Source organism: Lepidochelys kempii, chromosome 2, assembly GCF_965140265.1.
Source record: "Lepidochelys kempii isolate rLepKem1 chromosome 2, rLepKem1.hap2, whole genome shotgun sequence".
NCBI classification, from domain to species: Eukaryota; Metazoa; Chordata; order Testudines; family Cheloniidae; genus Lepidochelys; species Lepidochelys kempii.
Window position 1 is genome coordinate 80,217,933 of NC_133257.1, and position 25,732 is coordinate 80,243,664.

At 40.0% G+C, this 25,732-nt stretch overlaps 1 protein-coding gene across 3 annotated transcripts in view; it reads right to left on the bottom strand.

Moving 5' to 3' along the window:
• The window catches only part of TAF4B (TATA-box binding protein associated factor 4b), a 176,607-nt gene that overhangs the window by 116,486 nt on the left and 34,389 nt on the right, over positions 1-25,732 (bottom strand). For all 3 annotated transcript variants that reach the window (XR_012157235.1, XR_012157234.1, XM_073331341.1), the window contains exons 4-11: positions 25,557-25,724; positions 25,333-25,455; positions 22,586-22,675; positions 13,995-14,504; positions 10,958-11,093; positions 10,171-10,276; positions 6,194-6,363; positions 1,860-1,990 (exon numbers count right to left, since the gene is read on the bottom strand). Coding sequence is in view for 1 of the 3 variants with exons in the window: in XM_073331341.1 (XP_073187442.1) it covers positions 1,860-1,990; positions 6,194-6,363; positions 10,171-10,276; positions 10,958-11,093; positions 13,995-14,504; positions 22,586-22,675; positions 25,333-25,455; positions 25,557-25,724 (1,434 nt within the window). In the remaining 2 variants the exon portion in view is untranslated. The remainder of the gene's footprint in view (positions 1-1,859; positions 1,991-6,193; positions 6,364-10,170; positions 10,277-10,957; positions 11,094-13,994; positions 14,505-22,585; positions 22,676-25,332; positions 25,456-25,556; positions 25,725-25,732) is intronic.

The window sequence follows — 25,732 nt, forward strand, 5'->3', positions numbered from 1 at the left end:
ATTGGGAGTTGGTACACTATTTTCAGATCGGATTTCGTTCCATGTCATCTTTCTGGGTTGGAGCTGCACGTCCCAGTTGCTTCAGACACTATTACGCAGACACTGCCAGGTACTGCATTTCCCATTCTCTGATATTGCCTCTTCCATGTTTAATTTTTAAATACATTTTATAGATTAGTAAAAAGCTCCTTGTGACAGTGTGAGCTCTTGTGAGCACCTGCTGTCAGATGGGAGCAATCCTGCACTCTTTCCTTTCTTTGCTGACAGCATCCCCTGTTGGCTGTGGCCCTCAGGCAGGTTTTCAGTGGCTCAGCCCTCTAGCTAAGTCACTCAGGTAATAGTTGGATGGATGGATGAATCCATTCTGGGGTAAGAGGTCTAACAGGGGCTGTCCCTGTGCCCTTATTAATGTCTTTAGTCCTGCCTCTGGGCCCAGTTCTCAGTCCCTTCTGGGCTAGCTTTAGTCTGTGTCTGCTCTGGTATAGAGCAGTGCCCCCAGGTCACAGGGAGTGCCCTGGTACACAGCAGTCTCCCTGGAGACTCTTTGCCTTTATCAGTTCTTATTGCCCCAGCTCTGAAGCCCCATCACTCCTTCAAGTTCAGTCCCCTTCGGGGTAACAAAGTCCAACAAATGGTTGGCTCTCTGCAGGGTCTTCAGCCCTGTCCCTGAGCCTGGGCTCAAGCTTCTAAACTAAACTTGTCTCCTTCTCATGGCTTTGGGGAGCATGGTGGGAGGGGGACGGACTCATCCACTACTCTGGATCCCAAACCAGGACCTGTATAAATAGCAGCCATGTGCTGTTTCCTTTAATAGCTGCGACTGCTGCTGCATTCCCTGGGTCTGTAACCACGTAGCCCCTTCCTCTTTACCCTTACCTCAGGGCTGAAGTTCTCAACCCTTCTGCTTCCTCACTGAATGCCAATGCCACCAACCACCAGCCAGGAGCACCCCTCCTTACTCCTCTGGTACCAGCCAAGAACTGATTAGCTCAAACCCCGCAGTTCCTTTCAGCTGAGCTTGCTGTGCTCTGATTGGGTGCTTCCCTGCAGCCTTTCTAGCCAAGCCTAGAGGACACACCTTTACTGCTCCTTTCCTGGGGCAGGGTATAGCGCCTCAAAGGAAGGGGTCTAAAAGGCCTGGTATACCCTGTCACAGTCCTGTTAGTTAATAACTAGCGAAACTTTCTTCCCACATGCAGCTTCATTCGTAAACCATTCTATCAATTTGGCAACCACATAAATGGCAGGATCCTAGCACTGCAAGGGTGTTTTCAGTGGTTTTAATCTAAAATGTGTACTGGAGGATCCATGTTTGTGGTCTTTCAATTACTTCCTTATGAAGTAAGTCCAATTTACAAGCAACTGCCAGCCCTTCAAACAAGCAGAGATCAGAAAGCCAAGCTCCGTTCTTTCAAGCTCACGCATCACAACCAGTAATGAAAGTTCTTCTGGCCAATCCAACCCTGCTTGACGGCTTTGCAAGCGTTAGCGCCACTGAAGTCAATGCAGACCAAGTAGCCATGTGAAAAGCATTTCGTTTTTGGAAACAGTACAATGGTCAAGTGCCATGAGAAAGGCACTGGCATTAAAATTACCATTTCCATGAAACGTTTGAACCAGGGTTTTTTTGTTTAACCATATTTTAACTTTTAGTGCACATAGCAAAGATGTCAAACGGGAAACATCAGGATTAACTGTAAGCCACCATTAACAGTAGCAAACCTGGAAAATAGTCTTGGGCCAGATTAAAAATTTACATACAGCATGTGCGTGTTTATACAGAGAGAAAGTTTACCTTTAAGGCTGCAGAAGAGAACAAACTTTAATGCAAATAATTATTGCTTAATAATTCCTTTTACCTTATAGGTTGTCATTCGATGCTGAGCAATTACAGTCAGCTTTTCTAGGAGCCCTCGTAATCTCTCCTGTGTAGCATGGGAGATCAAGTTCACAACATCAGAGTTAGGTTCCATAATGTCATGCCTTTTACCTGTGGAAGCAGAGAAAATCCATTACGTGTTTTCGGAGTAGCTGATAATTGAAATAATTAGCACAGCAGGTATTCTGTTCCCCCTGGAAGTCATACCCATTACGAATAAAGGTTTGGAGATTATGATTTTCCTGGTAAAGTCACAACTTCAAAGATCTTAGACATTACATTAATAAAACTTAGCCTGGAGCTTCAGAAAATATAGACATTGTTTCACTTAGCCTCTAGAATCATTCTCCTTGCAAGGTCATTTATAGGACAAAGTTAATAAGAACACAAATCAAGCCGTATGTTCGGGGGGGGAGAAAGGGTAGCTGTAGAAATTAGTGCCATATTCTGTTAATTTCAGTAATTAAAAAAATAGAGGATTGCATTTTGCCCTGTTAGACACTGCTTGTTAACAACTCATGACATTTATTTCAATGATTTTTTTTGCAATGTACTCCAGGCATAAGAGCCTCCTCTCATCTACCTCTGACCAAACAGTATATACCAAATTAACCTAGGACTCCCTAGGTAGTAACTTGAGAAATATATATATATCTCGTCCAATTGGGGTCATAATGCCATCGCCTCTGACCTGTTCTCTCAAACTGCCACTCCTCTCCCGGTTCCCTTATGAGCCCTACTGCCTCTCTCCATATTTCAACAGCCGCTATCAAAAAGGGAGACAGCTTTGAGCAAAGCTGCTTGGGCTGTACACCCGAGGCTAAGTGTCACCTCTGCAACCTTCTCACAGTTGCAGATAGCCAAAGAGAAGTATTCCTGTGGTTGACACAATCAACATGTCAATTCATCTACAGGTAGGTACCTGGACAACCCAACTTCTTTTTAAATAGACAGCACAGTTTAGCTACTGATAACCAATGCTGGTATCAGTGTCAAGACAAAGTTTTAATTTTCTTGCCCTCTCCCTGCACAGACTAGTATTCATTTAAAATGTAATATGGTATTACTCACTAAAAAGTGAAGTGCTAAGAATGTAGCATATACTCTGAAATAATCACCTGTTTTGCATGCCTTTATTTATTGTCATTTAATGGTAGCACCCAGATAATATAGGTCCTTATTGTTTATGTACTCACAAAGGGCCTATGATGATGTTATATGTAAGATCAAACTGCATGAACATTTTTGATCATAAGTTAGTAAGTACTAGGAGCCCAGTTTTAGACAGTAGCTTATTTTGGGACAACATTATTTTAGTTCAGACAGCTTTCAAAAGCTAGCCCACTGAAGGAGGAGGTGAAAAATATATACTGAAATACTTGAAATTACAAGCCACTTGAAACAATTATTCTTTAGCTTTCTATTTACTTTTTAAACTAGTCCAATTACCAGTGCTTGCTATATTTCCCTTGCCCTCCCAACCTAAATTGTGTAATACGAACTAGAAGATACACTCCATAAAGTAAAGCTATCATGTTAAAATTACATGGTTAAACACTCAAGTCAGGAAATACCAAAGTTTTACACCTTCAGCCTTAACTGTGCCCCTTTGTTTACATCTTGCATAATAAAACTGACTTTTAACACATTAACGTACTATGTTTCAAATAAGAAAAAAGTTTCCTTCCAGTTTTACTGCCCCATTATGACAATATCTCATTATTGACTCATAGGAGCATTGCTTCCAAGATACTTATTAAATTGTCACTACCTATGTATTACATATTTTCTTTTTAATTAGCAGCATTGCTTTCCTTACATACATTTCAGGGATGAGACAAGTTAAAAACTAGACTTTATAGTTAACAGCTAGATTTTCTATTTTCTTTTGTAAACAGAATTTCCACACTAAGTATACTTTACACAGAACACTTGCACGAATTCTGGCTAACCATATCACATAGTATCAGAAGAAGGTATTACACAGATGACTAAGGGTACAGAAATGTTGTCTGATTACATTGAGAAATAGTATAACCATGTAATTGGATTTCTGTAACACATGAGAGTTATGGACACACATAAAATGTTATTGCCTGACAGTGTTTACTGTAAAACCTTAAAAAGAAAAGGAGTACTTGTGGCACCTTAGAGACTAACCAATTTATTTGAGCATGAGCTTTCGTGAGCTACAGCTCACTTCATCAGATGTTTACCGTGGAAACTGCAGCAGACTTTATATACACACAGAAATCATGAAACAATACCTCCTCCCACCCCACTGTCCTGCTGGTAATAGCTTATCTAAAGTGATCAACAGGTGGGCCATTTCCAGCACAAATCCAGGTTTTCTCACCCTCCACCCCCCCACACAAATTCACTCTCCTGCTGGTGCTAGCCCATCCAAAGTGACAACTCTTTACATAATCAAGTCGGGCTATTTCCTGCATAGATCAAGGTTTTCTCACATCCCCCCCACCCCCATACACACACAAACTCACTCTCCTGCTGGTAATAGCTCATCTAAACTGACCATTCTCCAGGTTTAAATCCAAGTTAAACCAGAGTTTCTGGTATGGGGGTGGGGGGGATGTGAGAAAACCTTGATCTATGCAGGAAATAGCCCGACTTGATTATGTAAAGAGTTGTCACTTTGGATGGGCTAGCACCAGCAGGAGAGTGAATTTGTGGGGGGGGGTGGAGGGTGAGAAAACCTGGATTTGTGCTGGAAATGGCCCACCTGTTGATCACTTTAGATAAGCTATTACCAGCAGGACAGTGGGGTGGGAGGAGGTATTGTTTCATGATTTCTGTGTGTATATAAAGTCTGCTGCAGTTTCCACGGTAAACATCTGATGAAGTGAGCTGTAGCTCACGAAAGCTCATGCTCAAATAAATTGGTTAGTCTCTAAGGTGCCACAAGTACTCCTTTTCTTTTTGCGAATACAGACTAACACGGCTGTTCCTCTGAAACCTGTAAAACCTTAGTGTTCGATTAAGGCAACCCAAGCAGGTAGAGACTAAGCAGCGAAAAAGGAACAAGGAAACCACTTTTTTAAATAAAAAAATCTATCTTATCAATTTATAAGAGCATCCAATAGTGATGATCATGATTAGGACCTCATTCTGCTAGGTGCTGTACACATGTGTGTTTGCTGTAGAGAGCAGAGAGCGATCTAACACTTAGGCTACGTCTACACTACCTATGCTACGCAACTCCAGCTACGTGAATAACGTAGCTGGAGTTGACGTACCTTAGGTCGAGTTACTGTGGGGTCTACACCACGGGGGGGTAGAGGGGTGGTGTCGACAGGAGAAACTCTCCCGTCGACTTACCTTACTCTTCTCATCAGGGTAGAAGTATAGGGGTCAACTGGAGAGCAATCCACTGTCAATTTGGAGGGTCTTCACTAGACCCACTAAACTGACCGCCTGAGGTTGGGGGAGAGATACAATCAAGTTTTTAAATATGTGCATTCTTGGTATATGCTCCCAATATTATTCATAAATACATAAATAAAAATACATAGTTTTGCCCCATCTGCCCTCAGCCCAGCTCTTTAAAATGTGAGCTGAGTTCTTGCAGGCATTGAAACAAAAATGGTCTGAAAAATAGGTCTCAAGGGAAAGCAGTAGTTTTGAGCATCAACGCATGCCAACAAGATTGCTACTCCTGAAACAGCTTTCAAGATTATCAGGAGCCCTGAAGACACTGAAAAAGGAATATGTTGGAATGTCACCTTCTTACTAAACAGATTGTTTCCTGTGTATAGGCTGGCCTGGGTTTACTTCTGATCATATGAGCAGAATCTGTAACACTTGTGTAAGAAGTGCATATTTAATAGTGAGATTTCAGAGCTTGAGAGCTGCCACTGGGTTGGGGGAAGGAAGGCAATTATTCTACTATTATTATACTTCCCTATGTTATGGGTTGCATCGGTAGAAAGCTGACTAACCAACACCCTGTTCCAATACGCCTGTGGGTAATTGATACTGTGCAGTACCTATTACAGGTCACAAACATAATTAAAAAGGTTCACAGCTTCTGTTCATGTCTTTGTTGCTGTTGGAGCATCTTTTCTTTGGGTTATCTTACAAAGTTTTATTTTTAAGACACTCAAAAATGTTTAGGACTGATTTCCTGATTGGAAGTTCAAATAAAGAAGTATAGCTGTCTTGTTTTCCAGACTAAATAGAGATTTATGAACTCAGTAAGAGATTACAGTACATTCTAATTTCATTTTTTAAAAGAGTGAAAATTGTTCGATGCAATCATTGAGTCCAGAATATCATTTACGGATGCTTTGATCTCACCTATGTCTAAGATCTTCTTTTGCAAAGCCTCTGAAGAGAGAAATGGTTCATCTGCACAAGATCGGATCAGTGTACCGACCACTTCAGAATTTGTTGCCAATATGCATGCATTCTCTTCACTCAGGTTGACCCCAGCCATAGAAGTCACATCATTGATGTCATCTTCGTCTCTACCAAAAAGAAAGCCAATTGTTATTCTGTTCTTTCCATCACATCCTGAAAGAGACTTTTGTATTGCTGACCAGTTTTATACACAAGTGTAAACTACCTGTATATAATCATCCCTATTCATCAGTGGGCAAACAGTCTACTACAGCAGAACCTAAGAGTTATGAACACCTTTGGAATGGAGGTTGTTTGTAACTCTGAAATGTTTGTAACTCTGGACAAAACACTGATTGTTCTTTCAAAAGTTTGCAACTGAACATTGACTTAATACAGCTTTGAAACTTTACTTTGCAGAAGAAAAATGCTGCTTTTAACTATCAAAATTTAAATGAAACAAGCACAGAAACAAAAAGAAAAGGAGTACTTGTGGCACCTTAGAGACTAACAAATTTGAGCATAAGCTTTCATGAGCTACAGCTCACTTCGTCGGATTCACGAAAGGTTATGCTCAAATAAATTTGTTAGTCTCTAAGGTGCCACAAGTACTCCTTTTCTTTTTGCAGATACAGACTAACACGGCTGCTACTCTGAGCACAGAAACAGTTTCCTTACCTTGCCAAAAATTTATTTTTTTAAACTTCCCCTTTTTTTAAATTTACATTTAACACGGTACTGGATTGTATTTGCTTTTTTTGTCTCTGCTGCTGCCTGATTGCATACTTTGGATTCCAAATGAGGTCTGTAGCTGACTGGTCAGTTCATAAATCTGAAGTTCTACTGTATCTTCAGTATTCAGGGCAGTTTCTGTCCCTTTTCATTTGTCTACTTTTCCAGCTAGGCAGTTTCTATATAGTATGTTGAGGGAAAAGGAAGCTAACAGATACTCAAACCCATTTAATTTATTCTTAAGTGGCTGACAGACTTGTACTCCAATTCAATGTACTAAGACAAGGGCTAAAGCCCACGATTATCAGAACAGTTAGTGACCAGTAATGATTTAAAACTAGTCACCACTGATGTTTCCTGCCTCTACTCCCCAGTAGCTGTTGAGCAATTTCAAGAGTGTATTCATAATGTATTAGCAGAATAGAATTCTTAATCTTTCAGGAAGTGTGCAAATTAGGCCTTCAATGCCTGGTAATTGAGTGCTAATTGATCTTCACAAGTACACTCCAATTCCCCTCTTCCTAATGACCACAGAATCTTTGGCTGCTGTGATCCCACTGTGGTATAATTACATCTACTACCATGGATCAGCCTGTAAAGGGGGATATGTAGTCAGTGTACCTATTAATACAACGTATACACTAAGCCACCAGAGGACTTAACAGAAGTTCATGCTGAAATTTGATGCTTAGATCCTTCAAGGATGAGTTCTAAGGAAAAACGTGCATCTCCAGTATCATTTCATACTACTTAGTCCAAATGACTCTCTCACCTAACTTGTAGTTTAGTGCTCAAGTAAGGAACTGACAGAATATGTGGCTAAATTATAACATGCTTTTCCTCATGTAGTGTAGCTCTACTAATGTATTGATTTCAACCTGCAAAAATCCATTTCTCTAAATAGCCCTAACAATTACTAGTTTCTATGATACATTCAATTAATTTATTTCAAGTAGGGCACTATGTAATGAACTCCAGTTGAAAGTTAAAGGCACTCACACAATATTGCTAACAGAAGTTAGATTCTGGCTATCACCCTGAAGAATTTTCAAGTTATTCCATGTAGTGGTTATACTGAAAGACTTGCATGACAACATCTATATATAAAACAACAATACTTTTCCACAGTAATTTCTCTTAACACTTTTATACTAGGTATTGTGTTGAATCCCTGCGAAAAAGCCCTTTTACCAGTCAGCAGTACATGGCTAAAGATATCAGTCTACAAGTTCATGGGGGCAGAGGAATGAACATACACCTTGTTCTCTGCTTATCTCTACTTGAAGCTGAGATTCTCACAACATTTGTTAAATGGGAATGAAAGTCATGTAACATAGATGTACTTCACTATGTGAATATGAATATATAGTATCAGATGAAAAGTGAGTCTCTGGCACCCTCTGGTGTTTGACTGTTTTATTCAGTCTTTTATTTACTCCATTTTACTGAAGGGAGAAGAGAAGGCTAGAAAGGAACACTTAAATCTATCCTATATTATATTGACCCTGGGCTACTAATCGGAATAAACGTATGGCCTTTAAATTCTATCAAGGTGAGACTGATAAGCTTGGTATAGAGAAGGAAGCAACCTGAAGAGTGAGAAAGAATTCTACCAGCACTCAGACATCAGAGTGAGACCACCAACAGATGCAACAGCTGTCAGCAATGCGTTCTGTGAATACCCCTCAACAGTGGTTTCTTGCTCCTACCCTTTGTCTGATAGGGCCCAAATTTGTTAGTCTTTCAGACAAGTGGCAAGGCCCATCTTTTCACTTAAGTATTTGGGGAGGACTGTATTTCTGCAGTGGTCTATGGTTAATATAGTTATAAATACCTGAAGAGCCATTTGTATTATATATATTTTTCAATTCTGTAAGAGCTTTTTAGTGGCCGGGATGATCAATAGGAAACAAAGAAAAGGGAAGTGCCAACATTAGAACTGGAGATTATTTCAACTGGTAAAGAAATATTTCTCAGGTGTTTTCTTGAAAAATGTGTGCAGTAGTTCCAAGGCACTCAATTGTTCCATGGCATCTATTGTAAAAACAGGGGCCATGGGCATATACTGTATACTCACAATTTTCTGAAATCCTATTATCTAAACCTCCTCATTAACTGAATCCCAGCATGCGGAACAAGGAAGGTATTCGGATAATAGAGCAGAGACTCTCGGCCACGGGGGAGGCCACCCTGACATTGAATGGCTCTCATGGCAGCGTGGCAAGCCCCCTGCAGACCTGCTGTCATGGGAGGGAGGGAGCAAGGCTGTCCCTGCACTGCCACCAGGCTGGCGACATCTGATCCCTGCAGACACAAGATGCAGTCAAGGCTGTGGTCCCCGCAGGGCAGAGGAGAGTCCTAGCCATGAGAGACCAGTCAGCTTCCCCCCGGCACCTTGCACCTACAATAATCGAATGGGCAGGAATGGCAGCATAAGAAGCCTCCTGCAGCCCCTCTTGAAGCCAAGGTTCAAGTCTGATTTAAGTTGGAAGTCGAACTGCTTTTGGTAGTCTCCATCTCTGTTCCAACACTCACTTTTCAAGAGGAAAAATGATTTTGAAGTTCTGAAATTTAATGAGTTACTGGGACTAAAATCTTTAAGAATTCTAGTGATCTAAAGGGCTGGTATTTTGCTGGCCACCACAGTCAGAGCTTTAGCCGGAGACTTTTACCTCTACCTAAAAGGAGCAAATAGCTAAGAGGAGGTAATAAAAGATTCCTTAAAAGCTCCCAGCTGTATTAGAAGGTTCCAGTACAGCCCAAATTACAGTTCAGCGGCATCTGGCTGTTTGGACTGAGCAGAGGTCATTTTTAGTTTAACCCCAACTAGGGTTTCTGATAAAAAAGATAACAGTGCGACAAGCTACTTAATGCTGATCTCATAGGGCAAAGCATTGACATGCCTCCTCACTATAAAAGCATCATCATTAATACACAAAGTTATGAGGTCAACACTATGGTAAACAGAATGCTGATAAAACCCCAGACCCAACAGTACAATTCCCATACAATTAATCCAAGTCTCTCAATTTTCAGGTCAATGTTTTTAGGTTCTTCCCCCCACCGCATCATTAAGAGATCCATCAGAAGTCTCTAAATTATTTATTGAGGCATCATTCTCCATATCTATACTGCTGTCTGTTCCTTTTGTTGAAGTCCTGTTTCCTACAGCCACACAAACTTCCGACTTTGTTTATTTTTACCTGAAGGATGTTGTTCCATTCTCTTTTATTTTATTTTTCTGAACAGGAGATGCTTGAAGCGACAGAATTTTGTTTCCTGGCAGTGTAATTTGTTTCAGAAAGGAACCTAAAAAAACATCAACATGCCACAACGAAAAACAAAACCCAAGATAGATGACTGCTTATTCTGTACATATTCTAAACAAAAGTCTTTGTTGCAGGCTGAAGAACCAATTATATCCATTTGGAAACCAGACACTCAAAAGTACTACATTCTACATATTTTGCAAGGCTAACAAATTAATATATTTTTTTTCCTCTTAATGAAATAGTTTCACTATCTTATTGCTAACCTACGCAGGTCACATATCCCACTACAGGAATGAGTTAGCTGAGACAAACGAAAATGTACTGAATTATACGTTAAATTAACTTGTACCAGTAGACGTCTCACTTAATATCATGAAGTGCCAAAAAGAGAACTTAAGGAAACAATCAATTTGCTGGAATGAGCATACTTAGAGTACTCAAAATAGTAAAACTATTTATCTTTTAAGTTAAATGTTTTCTCAGCAGGCAAGGTGATGGACAGAGTACTCCCAAGGCTCTGAGAGTATACAGTTCCAAGCAACTTCCAAAGACACCCATATAATTTTACCTTAACTGACTGGTTTGAATACATTATTCCCCTTGTCCCTTCAGTGTCATTCTGCCACAATATCTAATGCTACAATGAAGCATTTTCCCATCTCCCTGTTTAAAACAAAACAAAACAACAAACCCCCAAAATACAGAAGTCCAGCCCTACCTGCAGGAAACTGATTAGTCTGAATTAGTGCGTTTAATGGCATCCTTTTTTCGCCAGGTTTCTGGAGAGTCAGTGTTGCTGTTTGTGGAAGTGTGGCCACTTGTTTAACAATGCCTCCTGATGGCTGCTGGACTACCTGGAAACAGTATATCCAATATCAAACATGGAAAGAGCTAAATATAGAGAGACATGAATCCTATCAACATGCTCATTCAACCAAAACTGCTGGGGGACATGCATGCATGTCTAGTTTTCACTTTAAGAAATACATCATGCTCATGAAACTTCAAATATACTTTTTGTCTTGACAGGACAAGTAAACCTACCAGTTGTTCACATTTGTACTTAGCAACACTGACTTGTTTGGAGTGTTAAAATGGTTTGGACAACAGACATTTCACCCCTAGCCATGTTGCCTATTTCCAATTGCTGTATCAGAACAGTTTCCTAATACCATATAATTCACTGCACTAAAGGCTTTAACTCTTTGATAAATGAAACTGGCATTAAGGGCTATCAATAGAAGATTGAACTTGTTGCTATATGGATTCAAACTATCACACTCTACTCAAAAGAAAGCCAGCATTTTTTAATTCGCAGACAATGGGTTTCATAACTAGTTCTTAAATTGTCTTTATACAGAGACAGCTGAAGACTATATGCATCTACGAAAGTGTTAGTAAAGATGAAATCTGAAAACAATGCTTTTTTCCCTGAATAACCTGATTTTTAATACATATTTTTTGTACATTAGAGGGCCCCTCAAGTCCATACTTCTGCTGTGACTGACAAGTACTATCCAGCAACACTTGCACTGAATGCATTGGAGTTTATACAAGATAAAGAGCAAAAATCATAAGCACCTCTTGTGAGTGCTGCAGCAATAATGGTAAAGGAGAGTTGTGCTGTATTAAATTGGTCTGACCCAGTATGGCAATTCTTATGTTCAAATAGATTGTATTGGTCTTCGTTTCAGGGGAGTTTTTGTTAGACAGGTATTTAAATAAAGCCCAATTAGCGTGATTTTGATGCTACTTTAACAGCACATTCATGAGACTTGACTTTTCAGAGCCACATACAAATGTTTTCCAGACGCATCACTTTGTTTCCTCTCACTCAGAGCAGTTGATGAAGTTTGACATAAGTAAGCAAAAGTTTTATTAGTTACTCTGTGAATGTAGCTTTCGTTGTCAATGAAATCTGGCTTGCAACTTCTAATCCAGATCTTTGCAGATGATATGGAGAAGTGATATTAAAACCCCCCCCACAAATAAGACCAAGTACAAACTAAGATTTTTCCACGGTACGTCTACACTGCAGCTGGGAGTGAATGTCCCAGCACAGGAAGATTGACTCATGTTAGCAAGGCCCAAACCAGCACACTAAAAATAGCAAGGTGGACATTGACGCTCAGACGGAAGAGCCCTCCCAACCTGGCACATAAGGAGTGGTGGATAGTAGGACAAAAAAGGGGGTAAAAAAAGCCTTTCCTTCAGAAAAAGCCTGTTAATCAGAAGGGTAGTGTTGCATCTAAAAGAGCTGATGTAAACAGCAGGATATGGCAGAAGAACCAGAAGAGAATGGATCAATTGACCAGAAATAGGGGTCTAAGAACAGTGAGGGGGCCAGGAGGCCATGGTTCTCCCACTTTTTACTGGGCAAACAATGTGGGGAGGGAGCAGAGAGGAGCAAGCATATGGGTGTTATGATAACTTAATGAATGAATGAAGAGAGAATGAATAATGCCTATACACTGGTTAAGGCACTCACCTGGGAAGTAGGACACCCAAATTCAACCCCTTGATCCAATAAATATTTAGTGTGTAAGAAGTGGAACAATTTCAACAGGAGAGATTGAGACAGTCCCCGGCCCTTCCAAATACATTGTAGCCACCTGGTTAGGACTTTCACCAGGAAGGGAGGGAGACAAGTTCAAATCCCTGTGCCACATCAAGTAGAGGAAGGAACTGAACCTGGGTGTCTTATATCACAGGTGAGTGCCCTAAACAATTAGCTAAATTGGCCTCAAAATGCCCCTGTATTTAGGGTACCTGTGACACATTTTTCTTAGGCTTCTCTTTAGTTAAGATTCTTGAGAAAAAGTTAATATTGGGAGCTTCTCCTTAAATGATATCACACTGGATAGTTTACGTACATTGCTATAAAAACAACCAAAAAGCCCAACATGCACTGTTGAAGACCCAGAGCAGGACAAGAAACTCAGAGATAAAGAGAAACTCTCTCTTTAAATATTATTCTTTGGTCATTTTAATAATTAGTTGAGTTTCTTTTATAATATAAAAAACCTTAGGAGACAGGAGCTTACTAAAATAGTTTAGCCACTTAGTGCTGAAAACCACCATGCACTTCTACATGAGTTAGTTTGCAGATTTCAGTTCAATTCCCAGTGAACAGGAATCCACACTACAATCCACAGTATCAATACTCCTAGGAAAAACCCAGGACAGAAGCTTTAACATTATGGAGACAGGACTCCCTCACCTCTAGACTGTGTCTCTGCCTCAGGATTGAGATCTTCAGCAGAACACCTATTAGGGCGTTCAGCTATACCTACACTTGGCTTTTCCCCCCCTCACCTACTAAAGAAAAAATTCTCCCTCTTTTTGCTGTGGAATAACCCTGACAGCATTAGAAGTCAGGAGCTGAGATCCCCTCAAATCCAGTTGGGGCAATTAGCATACCTTGCAAGATCAGATACGGAAAAACACTCAGCTCAGAATAAAATTCATGTTCACAACTACTCAACAACAGCCAGATTTATGAACTAGAACATTAATTAGAAGTAGGGTGTCTTCATCACTACACTTGCTCTCCCTTACATGTTAAAACAGCTGCAAACCATTATACTCAGAGGCAATATATTTAATTTATCAAGCATAACAGAACAATGTCTTAGGGAAACCTGAAGTAGCCCATTAACTCATGGCGGAATACACTTATCTAAACATTTATACAACTTTAGATCAAAAAGCACAATCTTAGATCTGAAGATAAAGGCAGAGAAGTTTAATCTTACCAGCTGTTTCACTCTAACTGTCTGTTGAGCATGAACTGACTGTGCCACAATAGAGTTCGGCTGGGTAATTTTAATACTGATAGGTGTCCCAATGACTGATTTCACAGGCTGAAGAGGGGTTGTCGTTGTGGTCGCCACTGCAGATGCAAAGACAGGTTTCACAGCCTGGAGAGAGGTTGTTGCCACTGCAGATGTGGGGACTGGATTTGCAGGATGAAGAGGGGCTGTCACCGGTTTCACAGTCTGGAGGGAAGCTGCTGCTGCTGTCACCAATGTGGAGGGGACGGGTTTTACAGTCTGAGAGCCTGTGACCACTGCAGAAACAGGGACTGGTTTTATGGGCTGAAGAGAAGTTGTTGCCAGAGCTGAGGTGGTCACTACTGTGGAGGAAGTTGGTGCTGCAGAGATACAGGTAGAAACAGCTGCTTGTGTTGTAGCCTGCTGCTGAATACACTGCTGGATAAAACTCTGGGCATTGGGCATTAGCTGCCGTAAGGCAAGCATACTTTTCTAGAAAAAGAGAAAGACAGCAGCAATCATAATACTGTGAATACCTTTTGCACATTTAAGAATTACATTACTTTTCAACTGATTTTTTGAAGTTAATCTTGTTTCATGAGGAAGACAATGAGTTTGTTATACAGAATTACATACAACTGCTGTCAAAACAAAACAAAACAGCATGCATAATGCAATAGTTACTAGGATATAATGTGCAATAGTCCGAAGTTATCCACTGCTTCCCTCCATGGAATAAAGCTCATCTGATATTCAACTAAAGTTTCCTTTTAACTAGTTACCTTTCATTTAGTAACTAGGTTGCAGTCCACGCTTCACAATGAGAATAATATAATTACACTGCTTTTGATCTTTGTTTCAAAAAACAGCAGTTTATTTATGGCATTGTGTTTATTCCATTAAATATCTTATATAGAAGCAAAATTCTCTGACAAAGTCTAAGAATCACCTGGAGATTCACTCATATTCACTTTTACACTTCCTGTAGTGAAATATGCCCATTCAGTCCAATTCTGATATTGTTCATATATGAAGTGACATTTATAGCACATTTTAATCATTTATAAAATTTTGGGGTCCAATAAAGTTAACTTCATCCTGGAAGGGAATAGCCCTACTATTCTTTATTCCCCAAAATTAGCAGACAAAAAAATTTACCTTACTTATTACTAGAGTTACACATTTAATTTTTAGTCTGAATAATGCATTATCTGCTTTGTTGGCTGGTGTATTTGGTTCAGATTTCATAAATTAGATTCTGATAAATCTTCTTAGTAAATTTCTCAAACTTTTAATGAGAACTTCAAAGAAAGCAGCCAGTGGAAGTTTCTCTTTCTAAGGGATCACCTAATTATACAAATTTTAATATATGCTTCCACTCTCTCACATAAGCGAGCTTCATCATTTAGTTAAAAAAGTATTCAAGCTTTTGCTCTATTCTACTCACAAATAATTTTTCCTGTAAAAAAAAAAAAAAAAAAAAAAAAACAGTTGTAAAGCATTCACTTAAGTGGCGTGTGCAACTAGAATACAAAGGTACATTACTATTATTTGTTAGAATGATTACCATATAATAAGGTTTAATATTTCAGTATGATTTCTGTCTTCATCTAGTAGATTTAGCACCTTAAGTTTATTTGCTTTGCCTCCCATCATAAGGCATAGACTCTCACAATGAGCAAGGCTAAGGCCTGGTCTACACTTAAATCTTATTGACATTACTTAGGTTAGTTAAGGGTTTGATTTTTTGTTACACTGGCAAAAGCACTAGTGTAAATGAAATTGCATCTGTATAAAGGTGCCTTATATGTTATAGCTTTTTTCAGTTGAGGGGGGCTATAGAGGTATAAGCACTATTGTACAACTGCACCCACACTAGAGGAGGTTGCTGCTTTAATTATGATCGTATATTGTAAGCATAGTGTAGGGTAATTTGCAAATTAAGTACAGATAAACCCTAACTGTAACAAGAGGATTACGCTAACAAATTGAGATGTCTGGCTACTTTTCACCTTTTGGTGGCTACAATCAGACTCATAGAACTGGAAGGGACCTCGAGGGGTCATTTAGTCCAGTCCCCTGCACTCAAGGCAGGACTAAGTATTATTGAGACCATTCCTGACAGGTGTTTGTCCAACCTGCTCTTAAAAATCCCCCGTGATGGAGATTCCACAACCTCCCTCGGCAATTTATTCCAGTGCTTAACCACTCTGACAGTTAGGAAGTTTTTCCTAATGTCCAACCTGAATCACCCTTGCTGCAATTTAAGCCCATTGCTTCTTGTCCTAGCCTCAGAGATTAAGAACAATTTTTCTCCCTCCTCCTTGTAACAACCTTTTTATGTACTTGAAAACTTGTCTTCTCTTCTCCAGACTAAACAACCCCAATTTTTTCAATCTTCCCTCATAGGTTACGTTTTCTAGACCTGATTTTTGTTGCTCTTCTCTGCTTGAGGTTTCAGTGGCTAGGAAAATAGAAAGGAGCAAAAACTCTGTCAAATGAAGTGTAAAAATGTAATTAGGAAGGCCAAAAAAGAATTTGAAGTAAAGCTAGCCAAGGACTCAAAAAAAATTTTTTTTTGCTATTACTTTTTAAGTACCTCAGAAGCAGGAAGCCTGCTAAACAACCAGTTGGGCCACTGGATGATTAGGATGCTAAAGGAGCACTCAAGGATGATAAGGCCATTGTGGAGAAACTAAATGAATTCTTTGCATTGGTTTTCACGGTTGAGAATGCGAGGGAAATTGCCAAACCTGAATTTTTTTTTAGGTGACAAATCTGAGGAACTGAACCAGATTGAGGTGTCATAAGAGGTTTTGGAACAAACTGATAAAATAAAACAGTAATAAGTCACCAGGACCAGATGGTATTCACCCAAGAGTTCTGAAGGAACTCAAATGTGAAATTGCAGGACTACTAACTGTAGTATGTAACCTATCATTTAAATCAGCGTCTGTACCAAATGACTGGAGGATAGCTAACGTGACGCCAATTTTTAAAAAGGGCTCCAGAGGCGACCCGGGCAATTACAGGCTAGTAAGTCTGAATTCAGTACTGGGCCAACTGCTTGAAACTATAGTAAAGAACAAAACTGGCAGACACATAGATGAACATAATTTGTTGGGGAATAGTCAACATGGTTTTTGTAAAGGGAAATCATGCCTCACCAATCTACTAGAATTCTTTGAGGGGTCAACAAGCATGTGAATGAGGGAGATCCAGTGGATATAGTGTATTTATATTTTCATAAAGCCTTTGACAAGGTCCCTCATCAAAGGCTCTTAAACAATGTAAGCAGTCATGGGATAAGGGGGAAGGTCCTCTCATGGATCGGTAACAGGTTAAAAGATAGGAAACTAAAGGTAGGAATAAATGGTCAGTTTTCACAGTGGAAAGAGGTAAATAGTGGTGTCCCCAGGAGTCTGTACTGGGACAAGTCCTATTCAATATATTCAAAAACGATCTGGAAAAAGGGGTAAACAGTGAGGTGGCAAAATTTGCAGATGATACAAAATTGCAATAGTTAAGGCCCAGGCAGATCGCAAAGAGCTACAAAAGGATTTCTCAAAACTGGGTGACTGGGCAACAAAATGGCAGATGAAATTCAAATTTGATAAATGCAAAGTAATGCACATTGGAAAACAATCCCAACTATACATATAAAATGATGGGGTCTAAATTATCTGTTACCACTCAAGAAAGATCTTGGAGTCATTGTGGATAGTTCTCTGAAAACATCCACTCAACGTGCAGTGGCAGTCAAAAAAGCAAACAATGTTGGGAATCATTAAGGAAGGGATAGATAAGACAGAAAATATCATATTGCCTCTATATAAATCCATGCTATGCCCACATCTTGAATACTGTGTGCAGATGTGGTTGCCCCATCTCAAAAAATATTTATATATTGGAATTGGAAAAGGTTCAGAAAAGAGCAACAAAAATTATTAGCGGGATGGAACGGCTGCCATATTAGGAGAGATTAAGAAGACTGGGACTTTTCAGCTTGGAAAATAGATGACTAAGGGGGGGATAATGATAGAGGTTTATAAAATCATGACAGGTGTGGAGAAAGTAAATAAGGAAGTGTTATTTACTCCTTCTCATAACCCAAGAACTAGGGGCCACCAAATGAAATAGACAGCAGGTTTAAAACAAACAAAAGGAAGTATTTTTCCCACACAACACAGAGTCACCCTGTGGAACTCTTTGCCAGAGGACGTTGTGAAGGCCAAGACTATAACAGGGTTCAAAAAAGAATTAGATAAATTCATGGAACATAGGTCCATCAATGGCTATTAACGAGGATGTGCAGGGATGGTGTCTCTAGCCTCTGTTTGCCAGAAGCTGGGAAGGGGAGACAGGGGATGGATCACTTGATTACCTGTTCTGTTCATTCCCTCTGGGTCATCTGGCATTGCCACTGTTGGAAGACAAGATACTGGGCTAGATGGACCTTTGGTCTGACCCAATATGGCCATTCTTATGTTATGATCCAAAAGACCTATACAGTTTTCTTCATTGATTACTTAAACCCCGCCATAGACTCACTTTTTTTAAGAGTTAATATTAATAGCTACAAAAAGACACTCCCACCTTTCAGTCCATATAGTTTTTAAAAACTATGTAAAACTTGTAGAAGTTAAAGTTACATTATACTGGGATTTAGAGACACTACAGCTGTGGACTTCCTGAAGACCTGAGCTGAGAAAATGTAGTTAGCTCATATGCCAGATGCACTGTGGGTGGATAAAGTTAGAGTTGTTTGGATAATTAGTTTTAACACCTCTTTCTTTTAAAGTCAAGAATGTTCTGACTTTCCAACATACGTGTTTAACATACAACATTTAAAAAAAAAAATCCTGTGTTTTCCCATGCTTGAGACCACATCCGTAGGCAAAAGTTTATGCAGCAACGCCCATCCACCAGGATTGATTTGAGAATCAACCATTGTCCTAGCCCCGAACAATAAAACAGGTTAGCAATGAAGATTTTTTGTACGTTACTCATTTAAGAGTGATGGCATACTTTACACTTTTTTGTGATCTCTTTCTACACTAACTTAAAAGCTTATATTTGTATCTAAAAACCACAAAAAAGGTAACAGTTGAAATAAATGAGATAAGAAACTGGAAACAGCTCAAATCTACACAAAAGTTTACTGTGTTTGAACATGAATGTTAAGAACTGCTTTAGATTATGCCAGTTCACATTCTGCTGAGTACTTGTCACCAAATCAAGTTTTATTCAGCATTGTGTTAGCTCAGAGATGGGCAAACTATGACCCGCAGGACAGTCCTGCCCAGCCCCGAGCTTCTGGCCCAGGGGGCTGTCCCCTGGTCCCTACCCACCCCAGCAGCCACACCACCGCACAGCGCAATGCTCCGGGCAGCAGGGCTGTAGAGCCCGGCTGGCCCGATGCTCTGTGCTGCGCAACTGCCTCTCCTGGTGCAGCCGCGCTGCCAGCCACCAGTGCTCCAGGCAGCGCAGGGAGTGGGTTGGACAGAGGGCAGGGGAGTTCGGGGGGTGGTCTGGGGCAGGGATAAGGGTCAGAGGGCAGGGAATGGGGGTTTAATGGGGGCAGGGGTCCAGGGAGGGCAGTCAGGAAGGAGAGGAGGGGCTGAATGGGGTGGTGGTGGGCAGTTAGGGGCAGAGGGTCTGGGGGCAGTCTAGGAGAAGAGGTGATTGGATGGGGCAGCGGAGGGCAGGCAGGGGGCCGTCAGGGGGTGAGAAGCGGGGGTGTCGGATAGGGGGCGGGGGCCAGGACATGCCTGGCTATTTGGGGAGGCACAGCCTCCCCTAACCAGCCCTCTATACAATTTCAGAAACCCGATGCGGCCCTCAGGCCAAAAAGTTTGCCCACTTCTGTGTTAGCTAGTCGTAATGAAGTCCTCAGGGTTTCATCTACATCATTAAGCCTGGACTGCGCTGGTTGCAAAGTCATGGTTGGCAAGTCAGCTAACTCACTTCTTGACAGCGTTCAACAAAGAAAAGTTTTGTAGCATAGACCAGCCTATATGCAATGAACAATGAAGTGCACATTCTAGTTATTATGCTACATTCGTTTTATAAGCTGTGAAGTGAGAATTTATATACAGCAGAACCTCAGTTACTAACTGACCAGTCAACCACATGCCTCATATAGAACCAGAAGTACTCAATCAGGCAGCAGCAAGACCAAAAAAAGCAAATACAGTACAGTACTAACTATGTTAAACATAAACTATTAAAAAAAATAAAGGGAAAGGAGCATTTTTCTTCTGCATACTAAAGTTTCAAAGCTGTATTAAGTCAATGCTCAGTTGTAAACTTTTGAAAGAACCATCATGTTTTGTTCAGCATTACAAACAACCTTCATTCCTGAGATGTTCATAACTCTGAGGTTCTACTATAAGAGGAAACTGTTCTAAAAAGAGTAATAGAGATGAAGTAATAGCATATTTTACTGTAATGGACAAGTTACAACCCCACTGTAAATTCACTGCAGAAAGCCTTTATTCTGCCTAAATGCCTTTGCAAAAGTTACAAAAAACAAGAAAAAATGGGAATGACAGATTATATTTCTGAGAGCTCACAAATGCCAAGTTTTGCATTAAGCACTGTAGAGTACAGTGATACTGACGGACTCCAGGCTGAAATAGGCAAGCTTACTGACAAGGAGTTCGAGGGTTGCCACTGAAAGATATGTATTAGCTCAATATTTGACAAATTACCAGCAGCCAAAGTAGTACAATATGCAGGACAAACAGATGGCAATTCTCACATTCTCTCTAACCCAGTTCTGCCACTTCGCTATTTTCCCCTAGGTTTTGAGGTCTTTGCTCTGTACTATGTCTATACTAGGTAGGCAGGTACATTTCTGTGAAGTCTCATGCACACAGTAGATTTGGACCCGAGTGCCTCAGTGTACAGCTGTACACAGATACACACAAATGCTTTCATGAGTGGTGCAGATGTTTAAGTACTGGATTCAGTCCTTAAATCAGATCTTTGCTTTATAACAGAATGAACCCTTTGGGAGAACGATTCACTGCTAATAAAAAATTAGCAATTGGGCTTTCGATCAAATTGGCTGAATGGGGTTAGAGTTGTCATGGACCTTTTTTTCCTAGGTTGTAGTATGCTGGTTGGGCAGTTCCTGGTGCAATTTTTTTAAAAACTGGTTTTTACTTATAGTTTAACTGTGGATAGCACCTAAAGCTAAGCAATACTTATTTCATTATATTATGATAGTATCTTTATGCTTTTTCCATCAGAAATAATTAAATACACAGCTTTATTCAGCTCTACAACGAACCGATTACAACTTTCACTACATTTGACTGGGTATTAAGTTTTAGAACAGATGCAATAAGGTTCTCTGAAAATTCGTGCCAAGTATAACAACAGATTCAAGAATTCTATCACTGAAAACACATTCTGGGAAGACCTAAGTTATTTCTGTAAGAAGAGGGCATGTTTTATATAGGTTAGCTTTCTTGGCTATAAGTATTATTGTCGCACTCCCTGGAAACTGGATCTGCAAGCACTCTGAGAAGTGAACTGAAAGGCTGTATACTTCCGTTGTGGCTTCTTTAGTACAAAACCCGCGTCCTCCACTGAAATTCGATTCTGCAACTTCTTTACTTTACTGATACTCATTTATAACAGAGATCCCTCTACCTGTCAGCAGTAAGATAGTGGGAGTTGTGCGCAGGGACAAAAGTAGCTTACTCTTTCTATAGCAGCGAAGTCACAACTATTTCATAAGAAGACTGTCAAGCACTAGCCCCTACACAAGATGACAGGTTTCAGAGTAACAGCCGTGTTAGTCTGAATTCGCAAAAAGAAAAGGAGTACTTGTGGCACCTTAGAGACTAACCAATTTATTTGAGCATGAGCTTTCGTGAGCTACAGCTCACTTCATCGGACCAAATAAATTGGTTAGTCTCTAAGGTGCCACAAGTACTCCTTTTCTTTCTACACAAGATGGCAGCTTTAAAAATGTTTTATAAACAAAATTGCTCTATCGTCATCATCACTTTAGATTAACAGTGAAAATTTTACAAATCCATCTGATTTGTAACTATTTGTCCTCAGGTTTTTTTGTGTTTCTCTCTGCTCAGACAATGAAGCAAACAGAAGTAATTGACTTCATTTCACTATCAGGTTCTTAGCACTGCAATGGATTTCGAGCCCTACAGCTGAATATTAGACAACTAACTTTTTATTAGAACTGTTTTTTAATTTTTGAAAGCTCTCTATTGATCTTAGATTTTATAAAACAAAAATAAAAACACTAAGCACAAAGTGTAAGTTTTGGACCAAACACTAAAAGTTGGTTGGGTCACTGGAGGAAAAAGATAGTTTACAGTTTGTGATGTTGGAAGTGAGATGTAACAACCAAAAGAAAGGGATTAGTAAGCAAGTGGTTGACAGTGACAATATTGTGGCATATTTCCTGCTATCTTTTTCTAAAGTTTGATTTACTAGTGTTTTGCAACGTGGGTTTGAAATTAGCTCCTAATGTTGAATGACAAACCTATTTTAAAAAAGGTGTATACTATAAACTTCAGAACAGCACACAAACTTACCTTGAGGAAAGGAACTAGATATGGTTGCGGAGAAGACTTGAGTTCAACATACAGCTTTTTTGTAAATTCTTCTGGTTCAATTTTTGCTTCCTAAAGTGAAGAAAAGCTTTTTACATGAAGTTGATCCAATCATAAATGGGAGTAATTTCAAATTCTACCTAAAAAGGCAAGAAAAGCATCCCGATTCATGGGAATTCCAAGGAGCATGGAGTTATTGAATTCCCAAATGCTTTTATTCATGTGATGTTTTTAAACCTAACTGATGTTATAGTATTATACATTAAATACTGTATTACAGAATTAATTTCCTTTATGTCAGCTCTGAACAGTTATATAACAGCAATAACTGCTCAAGCATCATTACAAGCAGGCAGCAAGTGCTTTCTAAGAGAAATGTTACTTACAGATATGTTGACCCCTCTGAGTACCATCAGTGTTGTGAAAAATACTGTTTAATACACTTATTTTCTGTAAAATAAAGGTAATTTATCTACACACAGATCAAGATGGACTCAACTTCTAAGGTCTTAAAAAGCACAATTAAAAAGATAATTCAATAATTATATGTAATTCTCCTGTAAAACATACAGTGTATGAAAGTAGAGTACTTAGAGACGCTTTATAAAACATAATATAAAAAATAAACCTCATAATGCTCAGTTATATATTCTGCTGAAGCTAATGGTATCTGAAAGTGGACAGGCCAACTAACCAAATGACAGTATTAGTATTTAGATCTTTTTATTCCATTCTGTTGCTTGTTTTGTCTCACTGAGCTTGGGCATAGATAGGGCCCTACTAAATTCACGGCCATGAAACACACATCATGGACCGTGAAATCTGGTCTTTTGTGTGTTTTTACCCTATACTATATAGATTTCACAGGGGTAGACCAGCATTTCTCAAACTGAGGGTCCTGACCCAAAAGGGAGTTGCAGGGGGATCGCCAGGTTATTTTAGGGGGAGTCGCAGTATTGCCACCCTTACTTCTGTGCTGCTGCAGGTGGCCGTGCTGCCTTCAGAGCTAGGCAGCTGGAGAGCAGTGGTTGTTGGCTGGGCGCCCAGCTCTGAAGGCATAGCCGCTGCCAGCAGCAGCACAGAAGTACGGGTGGTAATACCATACCATGCCACCCTTACCTCTGCACTGCTGCCTTCAGCGCTGGTGGCCGGAGAGAAGTGGCTGCTGACTCATAGCCCACCTCTGCAGGCAGCAGCCCAGAAGCAAGGGTGACAATAGCATACCACGCCTTACTTCTGCCCTGCTGATGGCGGCTCTGACTTCAGAGCTGAGCTTCTGGGCAGCAGCCGCCACTCTCCAGCTGCTCAGCTCTGAAGGTAGCGCTGCCGCCAGCAGCAGGGCAGAAGTAAGGGTAGCAATAGTGCAACTCCCCCTACAATAACCTTGTAGCGACTTCCTCACAACTCCTTTTCGGGTCAGGACCCTCTACAATTACACCACCATAAAATTTCAGATTTAAAGAGCTGAAATCTTGAAATTTACGATTTTTAAAATCCTATGACCATGAAATTGACAAAAACGGACCGGGAACTTAGTAGGGCCCTAGGCATAGATCAATGAAAACCAGGACAGGTACTGCCTACGCTAGACCAGTTACTGATATATATGCTGCATGTTTAGAATGATGTACCAGTACTTCAAACACACTACTGCAAGTGCTGTCTTAAGCACCATTTTATCTCAAAGATACAATAGTTAAAAAAAAAAAAGAAAAGAAATAAAGAAAAGCTAAGAATAGGTTAAAAAGTTAAGGTTAGTATAAAATTTTTTATTCTTTTCCTCCACTTGTTTTACAACATTTACCTAAGCCTTGTTTGTGTCCCCAAACAAACGTAACCAGCGTCAGAACAGCAGCAATTTTTTAAGCAATACTGCAAAAAAAGTCTGAAGACACAAACGTGGAGAGGTGATAAAAAAAATCTTAAGCACATATTAACGAGTGTACAAGATGCCACTGAAGAGCAGAATTATCCCAGTCTATCCCAGCCTGGAAGCAGGCCTTGTAGTCCAATAAGAAAGCTGGGGTAGAGAAAGAAGAGGGTAGGTGGATAAAGTTGCAGTATCTCACATCTGCCTTCATATTTACAAGGCTGTAGGCTCAATAAAACAGTATCAAAAGCTAGATTTCTCTGCTTCTATGACACTCAGTTAAGTTGCAATGGTATGTAAACCAGATGTACATTGCCACCAACTGAGGCATGCAGTCTCTAAAGTGGGATCACAAGAGAAGAGCAGAAGTGAGCAACTGCAAATAAAAAAAAAATCACAGAAGATGAGAAAATAAAAGAAAATGCAACTGAGAACAGAACAAGAGGACTCAGGGGAGGAGCTATCCATCCACAAGTCAATTGCAAGGAGACTTCTACCAGGAGAAACCAAGACCAATTAAGTTCGACCCTCAATCCCACATACTAGCATGTCAGATTACTTTGTGCACTGAATAGGACAAAGGTTCTGTGTAGAAAAAATAGCATGTGATCATGTAATTGAAGCCTGAATCATAATGCATATACACGAAGGGGCTAAATTAAGGTTGCCAGAATTCAGGTTTCCCATATATTTCTTAGCTTTAGAGTGCTTGACAACCTAAGTAATATTTATGAATTTTTAATGCATAATTAGAAAAAACAACTACACTAGAATAAGCTAACTTTGCAAAGAGCTTTGCATATAATGCCTTAAGTATTAAATATTGATAGAAGAAGATTTTGAATAAAAAGAGTCTTACCAATAAATGTTGTACCAGATTCTTCACATTCTGTCCCATTTCTGGGGCTTGAGGTCCACTAGATGCCAGCTTTATTAACGTTGCAAGAAAATTCTTGCATTTCTTCACATTCTCTAGCATTTCCTGGTTGTGGAAGTCAAGGAAAGACTTAGTTAGACACTGCACTGACTTTGAACCTCAGCGGCTTAGAGAAAGTGATATTTTAAATTACTTGTTTGCCTTACTGTGGAAGTGTTGGGCTGTGCTACTGTTGTGCCCTCTGCTTTGACAGAGATTGCCTTTTGGGAGACAGACGGTGCAGGAGGTCCTGTGACTGGAAGCTTTACAGGTGTTCCAGTACCTGGAGGTTTAACAGCAGTAACTGTTGTAACACTGTTAGTTGCAGCTGCTGGCTGAAAAG